The sequence below is a fragment of the Phragmites australis genome, chromosome 10 (genome assembly GCF_958298935.1).
Source record: "Phragmites australis chromosome 10, lpPhrAust1.1, whole genome shotgun sequence".
Lineage (NCBI taxonomy): Eukaryota > Viridiplantae > Streptophyta > Magnoliopsida > Poales > Poaceae > Phragmites > Phragmites australis.
This window is the reverse complement of record NC_084930.1, coordinates 34,514,501-34,531,604: the sequence shown is the minus strand read 5'-3', so window position 1 is coordinate 34,531,604 and position 17,104 is coordinate 34,514,501. Positions and strand designations below refer to the sequence as shown.

At 44.1% G+C, this 17,104-nt stretch overlaps 2 protein-coding genes across 3 annotated transcripts; both read right to left on the bottom strand.

Annotated features, from left to right (window-relative positions):
* Positions 1-1,177: 1,177 nt before the first annotated feature.
* On the bottom strand, positions 1,178-4,645 carry LOC133931000 (binding partner of ACD11 1-like). Of its 2 annotated transcripts, none has more exons than XM_062377809.1 (5): positions 4,457-4,645; positions 3,137-3,240; positions 2,977-3,052; positions 2,447-2,530; positions 1,178-1,896 (listed from the first exon to the last, which is right to left on the bottom strand). In XM_062377809.1, the coding sequence occupies exons 1-5, from the start codon at positions 4,475-4,477 to the stop codon at positions 1,393-1,395; spliced, it is 789 nt and encodes a 262-aa protein (XP_062233793.1). In that variant the 5' UTR covers positions 4,478-4,645; the 3' UTR covers positions 1,178-1,392. The 2 variants fall into 2 exon arrangements, with proteins under 2 accessions (XP_062233793.1, XP_062233792.1); XM_062377808.1 differs by having other exon boundaries at positions 4,439-4,640.
* Positions 4,646-5,403: 758 nt separating this feature from the next.
* On the bottom strand, positions 5,404-8,299 carry LOC133930999 (5'-methylthioadenosine/S-adenosylhomocysteine nucleosidase-like). The gene is made up of 8 exons (XM_062377807.1): positions 8,070-8,299; positions 7,907-7,976; positions 7,442-7,533; positions 7,182-7,288; positions 6,992-7,066; positions 6,536-6,610; positions 6,243-6,335; positions 5,404-5,867 (listed from the first exon to the last, which is right to left on the bottom strand). Exons 1-8 carry the CDS (start codon positions 8,263-8,265, stop codon positions 5,670-5,672), a joined length of 906 nt encoding a protein of 301 aa, XP_062233791.1. The 5' UTR covers positions 8,266-8,299; the 3' UTR covers positions 5,404-5,669.
* Positions 8,300-17,104: the final 8,805 nt, after the last annotated feature.

Sequence of the window (17,104 nt, the reverse complement as noted above, 5' to 3'; positions counted from 1 at the left end):
ACACGACAGGGATGAGAAAACTTTTATTCTCAAGACACTTGAACTAACAGGCTAATTAATTTCAGGAAAAAAATACCAACCGAACCGTATCCAATGAACAATGCGGATTCATATTCTGATCCCTGAGATCATGCAATCCTACATGAATACGTTACAGATTCAGCCAGTTTTACAAACAGGAACATGACTTGTTTAGGGAGCAGCCAATATAGTCAAAGGCATAGCTGAGAAGCATGGGAAAGCCATGAGCAGTGGCAAGACAATGATGTGCACTGATGGATGGATGGATGGATGGATGCACACATCCATGACTGGCAACAGGTGCCTGATTCCCATTGGGGCACAAGCACAACGAGGAGCTTGAAATGTTCAAGCTGTTTGCTTGAAAGGTCAGTAATGAGCTTGACCAGTGGATTGTGGCTGACCACCCCTGTGATGCTAATTTGGAGGGACAAGCCATTTGCGTAGCTTGGCAAGGGAAGTTTGAGGTGAACTTGACTTGACACATCTATCTACAGCTTGATACTTTATCAAGTTAATGATGCCATTGTCACCTATAGAAAGAACGGAACCAATATGTTTTCGAGAACACTTACCTCTTCATCAACGCCTTAAGCACTCTCACTAAGGAGGAGTTCAGTCTTTAGGTGGTCATTGGCACCAAACTGTCTTAGTGGCTGAGCCGCGCTTTGTATAGCTTGTACATATACGTTTAGATAGCTTTTCTATTTCTTTGCTTTGGTTTTGTTCCCAGATCTGTACTGGCCTTTTTGTTCCTACTAATGAATGAAAATCATCTCTTCTGTTTTATCATCAAAGAAGTTAATAATGCCATTGATCTGTTCTATTGCCAAGAATCTGCTAAAATGACCAAAAATAGATAACAGAATCTGTGTAGAAAAGTGAGGATCCATGGGACGGAGCGAGTATGGTAAAACTGACAAAGAGCAGAAAAAAAAATTCGCCGTTGCCGGGGATCGAACCCGGGTCACCCGCGTGACAGGCGGGAATCTTCTCATTTACTTAGAAATAACTTCAGTTTTGAAACACAAACAACGTCAGCGTCGATCTCTAGACCCACTGTGGTTGTACAGCTTATAATACGAAACCAACGCTTTGAATTAGCACTCTTGAATCTTGACCTAACACGTGAATCCACAACTTCACCAAGAATTCATGCAACTAGAACCCGTCTGAACATGGATTCATATAAACCCCTGGAATACATTATTACCACCATCAAATTATTTGTTCTATGAAAACAAAATTCCTGCAGTACTAAACTTAACAGCTGGAACGATGAACAAATGGCAGGAGGCCTGATCTGTTCTATATCTATGTTTTACATCCACCAATACAACACGTTGAGGCACATAACAGCACACCAAAGAATCATTGGATGGGTGTATACGAGTGCCCCCCAGAAGAAGGGCCGGAACCCTTGTGCTGCTCCTCAGCTGCCATCTTCTCCTTTGTCATTGTCCCAACATCCGTGGCAGCCTTGGCAACTTTGTTGAACGCATTGGTGACCCACGATGCACCAGTGAAGACGTACCTGTTCTTCATGATAGCTGAACCAGCGCTGCTCACCTTCTGTTCAGCAGCGGCGAATGCATACTTGGTCTTGTCAGACACCTGGAACTTCTGATCCATCTCCTTGACCTTCCCACTGACCATGGAAGTGCCCGTAGTGATCTTCTCGCTCAGGCCAATCTTCTTGTCAATGGAGGCCACCTTGGCACCAGCTGTGGATGTGAACCCATGCTTCTCGTCAAATGATTTTGCCTTGCCAATGGCGTCTTTGCCCAGGACGAAACCCTTAGCAAGCATAGTGCTGACAACATCCTCAGCCTTGTGGACAACATTGTCTCCGCCAACTGGGACTCCAGCTCCACTCTGAAAACAGAATATAATGTTCGTTTCAAATTATCTACAAAAATTGACGAACACACACACTGCAATTGTGCTTATCTACTGCCTTTTGCCATTATGAATACAATTCTGGACAAACATGAACCTAGCTCTGCGGCATGAATGTCGCACTAAATGACTCAAAATTTGGTCTGAAGGACCTTAATTCTTAGCAAGGTTGAATGAATTCTAGTTTGATAATTATTGGATATATCTTCAAAATTACTAAATCAAGCAGACCATCCACTGATGGAATGTAAATAGAAAATGTCACAGGTTCTAATTGTCAACTAGAGCTAGGCATGAACATCTATTGCACCTGTTGATGTAAGTTGTAGTTAAGAAGCAGACATATGTCAATGACACAACATGGAGCGAAACGGAAGTGGCATGGTTTCAACAAAGTTAAAGAAAAAAACTAATTTCCCCAAATAAATGCATGCAGACCATGTTTCATTCAGGATACAACCTCACATTACTACATTAGTAATGTAATACAGAAAAGATGAGTATAAAAGATTGAGGCATATCATACCATTCGTGGAGCAGAGGCAGAAGGGGGTGGTTGATATTCTGGAGCAGGTGCGATCATGACAGAAAGATCAACTATTGTGGCACCCTGTGACAACGAAACAGAATGGCATTGATGTAATCTTTCAAGGTGCGCATAACAATATTGCAAGGACAATAAATTCCTATGCAAAATGCAAATGATGCTAAAAAGAATCCCCACTTTCACTTTCTTTCTGGGCAAATCATTTAGTGGTAGGCTGGAAGCTCTATGGTGATCAACCATCATCAGCAAACACAGTGATTAAAAGAGGGGTTTTCTAGTCAGAACTGGTAACAGAAGCTAGATTTATGGAAACAGAAAACATGTCAAATGGATTAATATAGTACGTCATAGCATCTGGAACATCAGACAGCAAGACTTGATATATGGACGTGATGATAAAGAAAGTAGAAGTTCTATTAAAGCCAAAGGAGTGAAGAATAGAGAAAAAGGTAGAGTATAGGAGATTGCAACAACTCCACTAAATCTAACTAAGGCCTTCAATTACTCACCGAAAGAAGAAGTGCAGTCTCTGCACCTTGTTCATCTTTGAAAGTCACATATGCAACTTGAGACCACTCATCACCACTGCCAAAAGAAAAATGGAAACAACCTCATGAGCATGAAGAAAAGGAGCTATATTGCTGGGTACGCTTTGCAAATTTTACGAACCTTTGCACCTCCACGTGTTCAATTTCTCCTGAAAAGGAAAAGAACTCCTTAATGTCTTGTACAGTTGCACTCAAGGAGACATTAGTGACCTTCACAGTCCGCACCTGTAGCAAATAAAACATTTATATGAGTTCCACAATGAGCATTAAATTAAAGGAAATAAAGCAAGGAAGCGACAATTGCAAAAATCAGTGTATAATGGACATGCATAAATAAGCAAAACTTTGAGAAGTTGAGAGAGTATACAAGTTGGGTTTCCCTTGACCTATTGACTGACATAGTTTCAGGTTGATATTTCCACTCATACAGCCGACAGAAGTACATGGTGAATTAAATGAGAATCATTAGCTAGCTAATGTGGAGAAGCTTACACCATGTAAAGATGGTTTTCCTATCATGCCAGTTAAGCTTGGTAAAAATTTAAAAGCTTCTGGTGCTAGTAATCTAGGTTCGTTGAGTAAATAGGCTTATGGCGTTTGATGCACTTATGGAATTACAAAAGCCCAGTGAGCCACCCATATTGATATCGATTTCAGCTTTCATCAGGAAGTAAAGCTTACACCGTGTCTAGTAAAGCCTAATAACAAACCAGCTATTTTGCCCTAATTTAAACATGCTTATTATGGTGAGATATCTAATATCAGCATAAACCGATGACGTACAGCTTATTTCGTAGAGCGGCATGCTACCGTTAAACCAAAAGAACTAGATAAGGATAAATGCATAAGGTAGTTGAAACACCATACGCGACCAGGCATTGATTCAAGGCACTATATTAGATATTGCAAGCCTAAATTGCTAGCAAATAGCCTCCGCTGTGGCCTATCTTCTTACTTCTATGCATGCTTCTGCACCGCCTAATAAACTCGAAGCCCTAGAATCTGGGATATCAGCTAGCACGGTAGTCCTATTTCCGGGTACCCTCTTCATCTATTCCACAACAATTCACATCCATGAGTACGGGTTCCATGATCTCGAGTTGCAAAGGGAGAGGTACACCGCTGCACGCACGCATGCTTCCTTGCTTATATGCTCCAGCTCCACCGATTTGCGCGTGGAGATGGCAACGAATGAATAAGAATACTCCAATCACGCCCAGATCCAACCAAACCCTAACCCTAACCCGCAGCAAAGCTTATCCCACGAAATTGCAGCAGCAAGGCACGAGGAACTCAAGCCGTGGGAGGCGATTGGCTAGACAAAGCCAGACGAACACCACGGCGTCACGCTCCGGCACGGCCGGATCCAGCACCACCAGCTACCCAAAAGGATTTAGAGAGAGAGAGCAGCAGCAGCATTCACCGGCCCCTCCACTGGCACCTCCACTGCCGCCATCGACATGGTCGAGTACCCTGATTAGATGGTGATAAAGCAGTAGATTAGCGCTGCTGATCGGAGGCTTAATGGTGGACGAAGCCAAGGGAATGGAATGGAGGAAGACGACTTGGGTGGGGATTGAAATGGCAACGAAGAAGCCAAAAGACAAAAACCCCACTCCCTGCTTATTGAAAAAGCAAACATTTTCCAAAAAAAATTAAAAAAAAACCCTAGATTTCCTGACTTTCCTCCCTTCTCCTTTCCTACGTGGAAATTTGCGTTAAGATCGTTAAAGTATTGTCACTAACGACCTCAAGTTTTGAAAAGCTTTTTTTACTGTAGTTGGTTGATTAATCTATGAGTACATCTTATTGACCAAGTTAGCTTTCCGTTGACTGTGACTTAATTTACTCCGGTTTTCTTCTATTATATCTTCTTCTTATTGTATTGTTTAGTTGATTAGTCTATGAGTCAAGGAAAAAGTAGTTTGGTCACTTGATAAAATGCTAGTATAAAGATAGAAAAGGATCTAAAAAAAGTTGGAAAATATACAAGTCGTTCATCTCCTTACAAGAAATTAAGACAACAATGTAACTCGTTTCTTTGTGATCTTCCTGGAAAGAAGCCGAAGTTGACTTGATCCATGGAACGCTGGAGAGATCCCAGAGATGTGGAAAATTGGGAAATGAGAGTGGAAACCAAACAACTCAAGGTTTCAAGTCAAAGCATTCTTCAGGATGCAAGATTGCCACCAACGCGATGTGTGGTTATTGAGTTCTGTTTTACAGGCTCAGAGCTGGAATGGAAGGGTTGATGCCTAAACCTGTCACTGCAACCATGCCCTAAGGCTGAAAGATTCAAAAGCGGCATCCCAGTTCACATCCAGCCTACAACTCGAGCCAAGTTGTGATGACAGATCAACTCAGAATCATAATCCCTCGCTAATTCCATGAGGCATCCAATCCCCACCATTTTATTTTCACAATGCATCACCTTATTTAGCTTCATTACCCTGCACAGTTTGCAAATATTCTACAAAACTGTGGCTCAGAGTAGTTGCCAAGAATTTTGTACACAGGGGGGGTGAGAATGTAAAATGTCATATATAAAACCCCTCCAGAAAAATCATACAACCAACATCGGGTAATAGCATGAGCAGATTTTAAGTTTCTGCCATTTGTGCAATCTGGAAAAGCATGGTGCTGTAGTTAGGTTTTCAAAGATCAGAGATGCATTTCCCGCTGATGAAATCAACCACTTTGGTAACAGCTTGGTCAAGTGCTGCCGTCACGGCAACCAGGTTTTGCAGAAACTCCTCCGCCGTTGGCTTCTCCCCATCAACGATATCAGTAACAGCTTTCACAAAGATTGCTGGTGTTGAGAACATGTCGGCAACGTATGCCACCGCTGCTCCCTGCGAAGGTAAATAAGGGAAACAAAAACTAGCATACTGTTAGCAAGTGAAAACGAAGCAGGCAAAGAAGATAAGAGCAACGCAGCAGCTGCCTTCTGAACTTCATACTGAATACCAGTACACTCAATGCAATTGCTTCATGCTGTTCAATAAATTTTCCACTGCCTATTAACTTTAAAGATATCAGCTAACAACTAAACCATGGTCTGTGCCTGCCTATTTCAACCATATAACTACCACAGATGTAAGGTTTCTAAAAATGGTCCTAGAATAAATGAAGGATGCTTTTCAACAGAGGAAGTAAGGTTTGCGTAGCTCCGTTTTCTTGCTGTTAGCATGTATTCATAAGCTGACTGCTTGATGAGAAGTGCATACCTCCATATCCTTGATGGTAGCATCATTCCTCAGTATTGCTGCCTCATCCTGGGGAGACATATCCAGAGAGTCACCAGTTGACAACTTGCCAACCTGAAATAAAGCAAGTGATGTTTGAGAAGTAAGTAATACAAGTCCTGTTGAGGTTGTCCATAAATTGCTACAAATTTCCCACTGAAACCTACAAAATTATCTCAGAAATTATACTGATCCAAAGGAAATAGCAACAGGCATACGTTAACGTGTAAGAAAATTCTTCAGCACGTTGGCAGCTGCAGATAGCTACAGATTACCTTCAAATTGAGTTCCTTCAAGATATTAGGGGTTGCAAGTGTTTTTCGTGCTCCAACTCCGTACATGTCAAAAACCTGTGCATATATACCAAGAAGTTCATATCATTATATCAATATAACTGAAGTTTGAAAAGAGAATGGAAAAAGAACAATAATAGCTAGATAAGAAATCGCATTAAAATAAAAAGAATTATATAATTCTAGCCGCAATATTGAACAAGCGATATACATGGTAAATCTAAATCATTAGTCATAATGGTACCGGGGGGGGGGGCGCAAGGAAACCCTGATTACTGATTAGTAAGAGGGAAAAAAAGATTGAATAAGGAATATTCATTAGATAAAACTAATTATGTAGTGTTGGCACATAAATGACTTGCTAATTGCTAACTATAATGGATAAAATGGATGTAACCCCCCACAACACATATACTAGAAATGTGAGACAAGACTCACAGGTATTGGTATTCTCCTGTCATGGAATGCAACATCTGATGCTAGGAAGACATCTCCAATGCTTGCTCCTTTGGCCTACAACACAAGCAATCAGATTGTCAAACAGAGAATATAGAAGGCAAACATTGGCAAAGATATAGTACAAGTACATAGATGGTGGCACCAAACATGTGATGCAGTCAAACCCTACCTTGAAGCCACCAGCAGTGCCAGCATTAATGATAAGGTCCGGCTTAAATGTTTGAATGGATGCATAAGTCACAAGAGCTGCCGATACCGTACCAACACTGTCCACTCCTGGGAAAAAAAAAACAGTTCCTGGTTAGAAATTAAGCTGATTGATGGAGAACTATCTCAAAGAGAATAACATTACTACAACCTTGTAAAAGGCATACTAAGAATGCATCTCGACAACCAACCGGTGAAACCAGCACATGAATCAGAACTTACCGAGAGCAGGATCTTTTCCAGGCCAAACTAGGTCAATGTGGAGGCCTTTGTAGTTGCCGTGATATCTAATCCAAGGGGCACATTTAGGAAACCTGCAAGATCCATATAGCAAATAACAGTGTTAGCTTGAGGATGTCATGCAAGTTGCTGTGGAATCATAAAAATGGATGCCATCCTAGCCAATTTTACACTAAAAAGGGTACAGTTCCATAAAAAAAGTTTGCCTTTCTTGAACATAATAGCATAGTGGTTAATTGTTCAGTGAACCTGCCAAACAAAGGCTGGAAATCAATTCCTAATTCATTACTCGTTTCAGTATCGCAATAACAGTTTCCATAGCCACCTGCCTGCTATTGATTTGAAATCCCTAATTCAATGGGCTGGTAAACCGTTGTGCACACACAGATCATGAGATGGAAGCAGAACGAACGACAAGTAAAAGTGGGTAAAGGAGAAGGCACCAACATGGATTCGCCGGCGGCCGCCTCGACGAGCTTGAGCTTGGTGACGAGCGGCATCGCCTCCGTCTGCATCGCTGGAGAAAAAGGCAACACCAGCAGAGTGAGCGAAGCGAGGAGCCGGCCTTACGATGGAGTGGAAGCGGCGGAGGCTTGAAAGGGGGGATTACCTATGACGATGAGGACCTTGGAGATCTCGGCAGGCCCGGCGGCGGGCGGCTGGTCGGACGGTGGTGGAGCCATGGCGTGAACCCTAGCGAGCGGATGGATCGGGGTGGGGCTCGTGCTGAACCGAACCGAATGGAATGGAATAGAATCGTGCAGCAGACGCGAACCGGACGGTTTCTTCTTATTCCAATCATTCATCTGGTCCGGTGGGGTGGCGTGATTAGCGCCGGCTGCCAACTGCGGGCCAGGATGGTGATGCACGGGCCCCGAATTTCCCTCCAAGACTAAATTTTAAGTGTGTATTTTTTTTCATTTCGTATTGAAAGCGTTGTCCATCAACATCCTTCTCTCTTGTTTCTCAACCCTCGTCAGATCATCACAATAATCAGATTGGTTGTCATAGCGAGTGCGGCTTAATATGTTATAGGAGTTATGCCCGCATGGGCTCGTGGTCATGATCGAGGAGGCTAACTCTGAGGACCTGAGACGCGGCTAGCATTTGCTGCTGAAGATCTGGCTTGATGTCGCCAAACAGATGCCTATAGCATCAGATTAGGAGGATTGTCACTATCCTTGACGGCGAAGCTGAAGCCTCATCCTTTGGCACTGACGGCGACCACAAGCTCTTCATCCGTGGCAATCAATGTGCCTCTACGTTGAGGATTAGGCATTCGCTGTTGGAGGTCTAGCTCGGTGTCGCCAAACAGACATCCATAGCACAAGCTCGAGATAAGCAATATTGTATCTTTTCACAATTATTTTTTTACTTATCATAAGCAATTCTTTTATGCTTACCGAGTATCACATGCTCATCAAACCTCAGCACCTCCACGGTGCTCCTCTGTCATATTGATCCATCCCCGCGGCAGCTGCACACGCAGATCTGTCTCACACTCGTCATGCTTGTGCTCCACGACGAGTTCTTTTTCGTATGGATGCTGCACTTGTCTGGAATGAGTACGTATAGGTTCTCCTTATCATGCTTAAGTTCACCATGCACAAAAGGAGGTCAAGTAGAACAGGGTGAGTATGTAACAACTTACTTTATCAGGTTGTATGTATTTGCTTGCGAACGTGTAACAAATTGCTTCTAGTTTTCTACCGATTTGCTCAATTGTTTTTGAATTTTGCACAACTTGCTCCCAAACTAGAATTGATCGCAGTATGCAACAACTTGCTTTTCTAAACATGGGAGCAAATTGATTTGATGTTTGCCTTGACATGTTTACTAAATTGCCTTTTATATTCATACTGATTTGCTTACATTTTTTAACAAAGTTCACAACTGTGTTTATGTTCTATACATCCTTGAATTGGGTTCTTTTACTGCTCCCCTATCTAATGAATCAACCGGATTCGGTGAATACATCTAATGATCTCCGGTGAATCCATGTGACACATGCGGGGCAGGAGAAGTGGAATGCGGGCTCCCACGAGAAGGGTGCCTAATTTGTCTAGTTGACCTAATTTGGAGGACACATAATCAAGTAGATTCCTAATTATGATGTACAGGCGGACGGGCAGTAGCATGCCGTGCATGGGTTAGCCTTGTCCTTAAAAAATATTTAAAAATCCTCTTTGATCAGTTCCCGTCTAAGCTGAAGATGAGATGCTTTCAGATACAAATTGACAACTACATTATGTGCATAATTTCCCTGTTCTTGGATAATAGTTTAAAAAACGGGGTCCACATCCCAGAAAAGCAAAAAATAAAACCATGCCAGTCTAATCTGTTGCCTCAGAAGAAATAAACCCACGAGAAAAATAACATACTACTTACTCTCAAACAGAAAACAAAGAGATTGACTCACAAACCAAGTTACAGATTACAGGTCCCTGGAATCTGATTACCTCTCAATCCAGTATTCTAGCGAGGGGAAAAAAACTGTGCACTGCTGACTCAAAATGCCCCTGAGTAAAGTTGAATCAAATTGGCGAATTTGATCGGTGCTTTAAGAAATATGTGAAGATTTTCTATGTTACAATTACAACTTACATTAATAGAATCTGATCCCACCAGTTGCAGGCAGAAACATCTGGTCTAGAAATAGAAGATAATTTCTAAGCACAACTTCGAAGTAGTTTGCAGCTTTGCACATAATTTAGCATCAACCTTATAACACTTCAAACCACCCCTTACCATGATCTCCGGTATTCCTGACTATTTCAGAAGTTCAAATCATTAAAAGAGTCATCGGCAGGACTAAGCTGAATATGACCAGCTCCAATAAATCCAGGATCTAGATCCCTACTAAACAGGGTCATAGAGTGGGTGAGTTTATGGAAGAAGTTTTCTGACTACCTGTTTATTCAGCATTGTTCAAAATCGCAGAGCAACTTTAAGGTGAGAGATACAAACTATATATCTTATCAGTAGCATAACGAATACACGTTTGATAATGACAATCACTGCATACTAATTGTGAAATTTCTTCAGGTAAAACTTGAAAGATGCAATGATAGTTTCTGCTTACCGACAACTCCACAAGTTGTCTATGGGCTTAAAGGATCATCAGCCAACATGTTTCTAGACAACGCAGAATACAAGAAGTTCCTTTTCAGAGGATTTGGGGTATCTACAGTAGATGAGGAGAGCGCAGCAGTGGTCATGGTGAGTTTTAGTATATCATATGTCTCCTAGTTTTCATTGATATGTCTGCCAATATTAGCAATCCATCATTTTAAGACAGTCATGGAACTTACGATAGTGCTGCGATTCTTGAAGAGTGATGGCGGGAGGGAGAGGGAAGGGGGGGGGGGAGATTTTCGTCACTGTATCTGAGATTTTCATTACTGGCCAATCAAAAAGATTGTTTCGTCAGGAAAACTGTCATCACATACACTAACCTGTCCATTGAAACAGTAAGTTGGGGAAAGAGTCAAAAGACAGGTACACAAAGTGCCACGGCATTAAAATTAAGAAAGAAAATGCTGAGCTGTGGAAAAGATGGCGATGAGGACATGCATTGACCATGAAAAGATGATGCCAAGAAAATGCACGACGCGGTGGTTGTCTTTGCTCCCCTCCTGCCTGGAGGTCTTCCAAGCAAGCGCGTCGTTGTTCTCCAGGACCTTGAGGCTCGGAGCTGCCTTTCGCTCCGTCATCCTTCCAGCCAACGATCTTCATTCAAACAAGTATATAGGGATAGGGGCCTCGGAATTCACTACGAAGTCGGTGTATTCTCAAGGCTAGAAGGGACACGAAGACAAGAGTGATGACGTGTGCAAGTGTATGATTTCTATTGCATTATGCTCGCAACCTGTCGCCCTACAGGTGGGCAAAAAGGATGATGTAAATTCTTGGCCATTGCTTTGGGCGATTCATTCTGAAGTCGCCAACTGTAGTCAGGTTGAGTTTCCTGTATGCATGTGGGCCGGGCCAATTTCGATATGCGGCCGTGAGCCTCATCCGGCCCAATCGCGCCTCGGAACGCCGTAGGCCAACCCGACCGGGTGCATGTTCCCGTGTGGGCCCCGCCTGCCTACGTTGTCGCTGCGCGTGGGATCCACACGGCACCGGGAATTATTTTTGAACCATCACCGGCCGGAAAAATTGTCCCATGCATGCAACGCAAGCGAACGCGGGCGTTTTCTTGTCCGTGCTGTGGCTGCTGCTGACAGGTACTCCAACTTCCCAACACGCATTCCAATCGTCATCAAGCGATTAGCGATAGATACATTTGTTAAAGAAATTAGGAGTTTTACAACCAATGTGGATATGTTTTGATTTTTTGATATATATATATATATATGACACCTATTCTATACTCCTAGGAGTATGTACTCCCACATGCAATATACCACTTAAACAAACACTTTATACTCTTTTATCATTTTTAGTATACTCTAATACTAATTCTAAGATACTCCAATATGAGTTGTATGAAAAAAAAATTCAATGTTAGCCTTTCATTTTTGCTATATACTCTTTTTTATACATAAAAGAAGTATATACGCAAATTAAGATAAAAATCATGGAATTTCATAAAAAATTTCGTGGGATTTGTATTGTAGTATCTTATAATTACTAATGAAGTATATTTAAAGTGATAAAGAAGTATAACTCATGTGTAAAAGTGGTATATGAGAGGTGGGAGTACATACACCCAGGAGTACATACTAGTTTTCCTATATATATATATATATATATCACGGGACATAACCCCTTATTGTAAACGCAGATGAATAAAGAGAAAAAAAATCTCTTATATTATATCTTCTTTTTTGATTGTTTATCGCTAGAATCACTAGACTGCACACGATAGCAAAGGTTTCTCAACAGCAACACGTTATCAACAGGAAATTTTACCAAAGATCAAGCTAGAGAATCAAATCGTCTTGCTCGTAAGAATTAAAAGTTACAATCGGATCGGTATTTATTCTTGCATCTATTGTTTTCCTTCAGATCTGTACATCGTAGCAACGAACAGTAGCGTGAATAGCATCAGCATAGCATCGTCGAATCTGTACACGACGTAGAACTGATGAGAACCGCAGCCACCGCCACGCCACCGACCGAAATCCGGTGACCAACCCTATACACAAGAACGCAGTGGCTCAAAGGCCACCACCATATATCAAGAAAAAAATATATATAGCACACCGTAGGCATGGAGGCCACCTCCTCTGCGTCGCTCGAAGCGACGCCACCACATCTGCGCCACCCAAAGCAGCACCACCGTCGACCACGTCGTTACATCCCCGTATGCGCCTCTGTCGCCGACCATGTGTGTCGGTGTACCAGGAACCGGGGGTCCCCGAATCCCGAGGCCAGGCCAGCAATACGCCACATGGTGCCATCCCGCGGAGTCTCCTCCGCAAGGTAAAAGAGATCAAGTCCCGGGAGAGGACGCTCGGGGCCACAGTCGGTGGTCCCCGAGTACCCCAGTTCCCCGATGGTACACGAAGTCTAAGTGCCGGAAAGAAAGTGCCCGGGGCTGCGTGCGGTGGCTCCCGAGCACCCGAGTCCCCCGACGACCAGGAAGGCTAAGTACCGGGAGAAATGTGCCCGGGGCCGCAAGCGGTGGCTCCCTCGGCGCCCAAGTATCCCGAGGACCCACGAAGGAAGTTCCGGGAGAGAGTGCTCAGGGCTGTGTGCAGCAGCCCCCGAGCACTCGGCCCCCTGAGGATCCGTACAAGTGTGCCTGGGAGAGAGTGCTCGGGGAGGTGAACAATACCCCCGAGCACTCGGTTCCCCGAGGATCAAGAAAGGGCATTCTCCGGAGAGAGTGCTCGGGGAGGTGTACAGTGACCCCCGAGCACTCGATTCCCCGACGACCCAGAGAGCCCCCTGACAGTGGCCCCCGAGGGGCCCACCGATGAGGTGTCAGCCAGTCAAAGGCCCAAGACCGCATTTAAAGAGCGCGCGTGGCCTGTCACCTCCAACTGCTCCCGCTGCGCTCGGTGTCAGCCCCCGAGCACTCGGCCCCCTGAGGATCCGTACAAGTGTGCCTGGGAGAGAGTGCTCGGGGAGGTGAACAATACCCCCGAGCACTCGGTTCCCCGATGATCAAGAAAGGGCATTCTCCGGAGAGAGTGCTCGGGGAGGTGTACAGTGACCCCCGAGCACTCGGTTCCCCGACGACCCAGAGAGCCCCCTGACAGTGGCCCCCGAGGGGCCCACCGATGAGGTGTCAGCCAGTCAAAGGCCCAAGACCGCATTTAAAGAGCGCGCGTGGCCTATCACCTCCAACTACTCCCGCCGCGCTCGGTGTCAGTTCCTGTCACGTTCTGGCAGAAGGGCGCGGGGTTCTGGCAGAAGGGCATGGGGTCATTGAATGCACGGGTCCCATCCCGTGCCATCCGGCCCGTCTCGGGATAACGTCATAAGGGCCGAGGCGTTCCGTCTGTCGCGCTGCTGTGGTAGGGGAACAAGACAGGGCGGGCACGCCGGGCCGCTCTACGGCTACCCAATGGGCCCTCTCCACGGCGCCCGTTGCCAGTGCATTTATGGTGACGGACGACCGGGCATGGGACGCATTTTGCACCCCCGGTCACTTCGCCCAGAGGAAATGATGACGCCCTTTCCATTTATGGTATCTCAGAACTCGTGCCCCCCTCCTGTTCAGGGAACGCTGCTGCCGGCGGGTATTTAAAGCAGCCGGCGGCACAGAAGAAAGCAAGTGTAAAAAAAGACGAGCTTTGAAAGAGGAAACAATTGCTCACGAGCAGAGAGAGAGAGGATCGAGAGCACCCAAAGCCGGCGGCTACACATAGGCCGAAGAACAAGGAGCCCCAGGCTCTAAGATAGATAAACATTCTTGTAACCAGCAACATCCTTGAGGGACTTTCTCAGGGCATTTATAGTATCCATATAGGAGTAGGGTGTTACGCCCCCGTGCGGGCCGAACCTGTCTAACCGCCGCTGCATTTACTCCGTTCCGCATTAGATCATTTCACCCCACCGGCCATCGCATTCATACCCATTTATTTCTCCGGTGAACATATTCAGGATCATCCCCCGGGCCGAATCTCTAAAAAGGGGTCCCCCAGGATCCCTGCGACAAGAGTTAATCCTCCGACAATGCGCTTGTCCCATGCCGTAGATGGACGAATTGTTGGCTAGTCAGTGCGCCGTAATGCCCCGCTGGCCGATGGCCGCCGCACCGACCATCGGCTCAGTGACCGCCGTGGTTGTAGGCAGCCACCGCTCGTCGTGCGCCTGACCGCTTGCGCCTTTGCACCACTCGAAGCAGCTCCACCGCGCATCGCCACCCGAGCTCCCGAGCCACCCACTACCATGGCTTGGCTGCGCCAGAAGCGCATCAGCGCCGGAGCACCAGCTATGGGCCGCCCAAGGGTGCACCCCGGTCAGCACAGCATCGCCCCGCGCCGCCTCGGCTCGCCTGCCACCCTAGAGATGGCTGCTAATGGGTTGGAGTGGCGGCTAGGGTAAACCCTAGCCGCCCTGTTTTATTGGAGGAGCGCGAGCTGGATGGGCTGGGCCAGCCCAATGTTAACGGGCTGGCCCAATAAAGGAAGAAGGTAGATGGAAATAAAAAAAGGGAAAAGTTTAAAATTTTACTATTAGCCCTATGGGTTTTTTTAATTGAGCTCAGTCCCTGTATTTTTGCGTTTAGCCTCTTGGTTGTTACGAAAATTATACAAAGCCTCTATTTTTGCAAAGAAGCACCTTGAGAATTTAAATTTTGTATCTGTTTTAGCAATTATGTAGTATTTAATTATGTTATTATTATTATCATTACTATGCAATTAATTATTATTGTTATTGTTTAAATTACGTGTTATGCATTTAAATTCAGTAAAATTTGAATAATAGCATAGAAAATATCAAAAAAATTACAGTAATACGATTTAGCAACATGATGCAACTCTACTATTAGCAGTACTTGCGTTATTAGCAATACTTGCGTCATTTAATGTGTAGATGGCTGGCATTATAAACAAGGAGTTTGCTGAGCTGAGTGCAGATGGCCGTAAAGCTCGCAACTATCTCACTTGAGCGTCGGATATCCGGATTGCACTTAAAGCTCCGAAAAATAATAAAAGGACAAGAAATTCGGTTCCTCAAGTCTCAAATAACCGGAGACGTCTGACAAAAATAGAGAATGAAAGTTTACAACAGCCGATCATAAAAATGCTCCAAATGAAAATAGGGAATGTAAGTCTGTCTCGATATCTTAAAAAATTTGAATCTATCTCTCATGAGTTTTTGACACTATATATACGAGGCAAATCTCTTATTATAAATATAATAAATAAAGAGAAAACTTTTCTCATATATCGTATCTTTTTTATTATTTATTTCTAAAATCTCTAGACTGTACACGATAGCAAAGTTTCCTCAACAACATTAAGCATGTTACGGCCTATGCATGCATACCTAGCTGGAGGGGCAGATTAATGGAAAATACACAACCAATTAGCTGGCCGGGTCAAACAGAACCATCTGTTTTCACATGAGTGTGCATTGTGACGGCCGGCGATTAAATTACTCCGCTTGTTGCATCTGCACTACAGCTAAGCTATAGCTAATTTGCACTCCGTCGCCAACACATGCATATGCATGATGACGACGACGACGGTGACCTTAATTGCCCTAGCGTCCCAAGAGTTCTTTTTTTCCAAACTACGTACGCATGCTTCTACTCGATCATTATTTATTTGATGATGAATTAATGAGTTTCTCCGGGTCGTTCTATATTTCCGAGGACTCAATTTGGTTTTTCTATCGGTTGATGGATCTCAGACGTTGGATCCTCTTTTATTCTTCCTTTAGCACTCCTCGCGTTTTCTCTTTCTTCTCCGCTGCAGTAGTTTGCAGTGATGCCTCTGTCTACCGGAAGAAAATTACACGAGACCCTATACAAAAGGACTCCGTGAGATCCTGATTTAGACCGTTCGTTTTGGATCCAACGATCTGATTGAACACATGTGAGAGAAGTAGAGGATACGTATCACATGGAGATGGGGTCTTTCTGTGAGACCCGATCTCATATAATTTCCTTCCATATCTACCGCCCTGCCTCCTTTGTCTCCCTCGCAGATCCTCTCCCACCTCAACAATGGTCCACCGGTGGTCTCCCACAGCCCACTGTCACTACTCTAAACTTGGATTCTTATGTGTCTCCTACATTAATTCTTAGATCAAGTAGTTGATATGGACATAATTTAAATATTCTCACGTGTGCATCCTTTATACGATATGGTTTTCATGATATCGAAAGGGCTACCTCACTTAAAGTGGTTCTGATTTTAGGTGTTTCATACGTTATGCGACACTATAGTCTTTTGTTCATTCATGGATTATCACTTTGTTCTTTATTGAGATTTGATTATAGTTCTCACTAATCTGATGTTGCTCTAAAACACAGTTTAAACCTTTGAGTTACTTACATCAAAGATTGCAACTTATGATTCTTTTCCTGGGGCTACAGTGTTTGCTAAAAACACTACCCCACTTAAAAGAATTCTAACATAAGAGTGTTCAAAAGATATCTGATACTTACTTCGAGTACACGGATCTTAAAAGACTTTCACAATCATCAGAATTTTCATGACAGAAGATACTATCCGA

What these genes read in the sequence shown, in the direction of transcription:
- LOC133930999 (XM_062377807.1), bottom strand. Translation starts at nt 8,265, where the DNA reads ATGAATGATTGGAATAAGAAGAAACCGTCCGGTTCGCGTCTGCTGCAC. An exon ending in CAAGGTCCTCATCGTCATAG is followed by an intron (nt 7,977 to 8,069) that starts GTAATCCCCCCT and finishes CTTTTTCTCCAG; the next exon opens with CGATGCAGACGGAGGCGATG. An exon ending in CTACCATCAAGGATATGGAG is followed by an intron (nt 5,868 to 6,242) that starts GTATGCACTTCT and finishes TTACCTTCGCAG; the next exon opens with GGAGCAGCGGTGGCATACGT.
- LOC133931000 (XM_062377808.1), bottom strand. Translation starts at nt 4,477, where the DNA reads ATGTCGATGGCGGCAGTGGAGGTGCCAGTGGAGGGGCCG. An exon ending in AGACTGCACTTCTTCTTTCG is followed by an intron (nt 2,531 to 2,976) that starts GTGAGTAATTGA and finishes TCGTTGTCACAG; the next exon opens with GGTGCCACAATAGTTGATCT. An exon ending in CTGCCTCTGCTCCACGAATG is followed by an intron (nt 1,897 to 2,446) that starts GTATGATATGCC and finishes TTCTGTTTTCAG; the next exon opens with AGTGGAGCTGGAGTCCCAGT.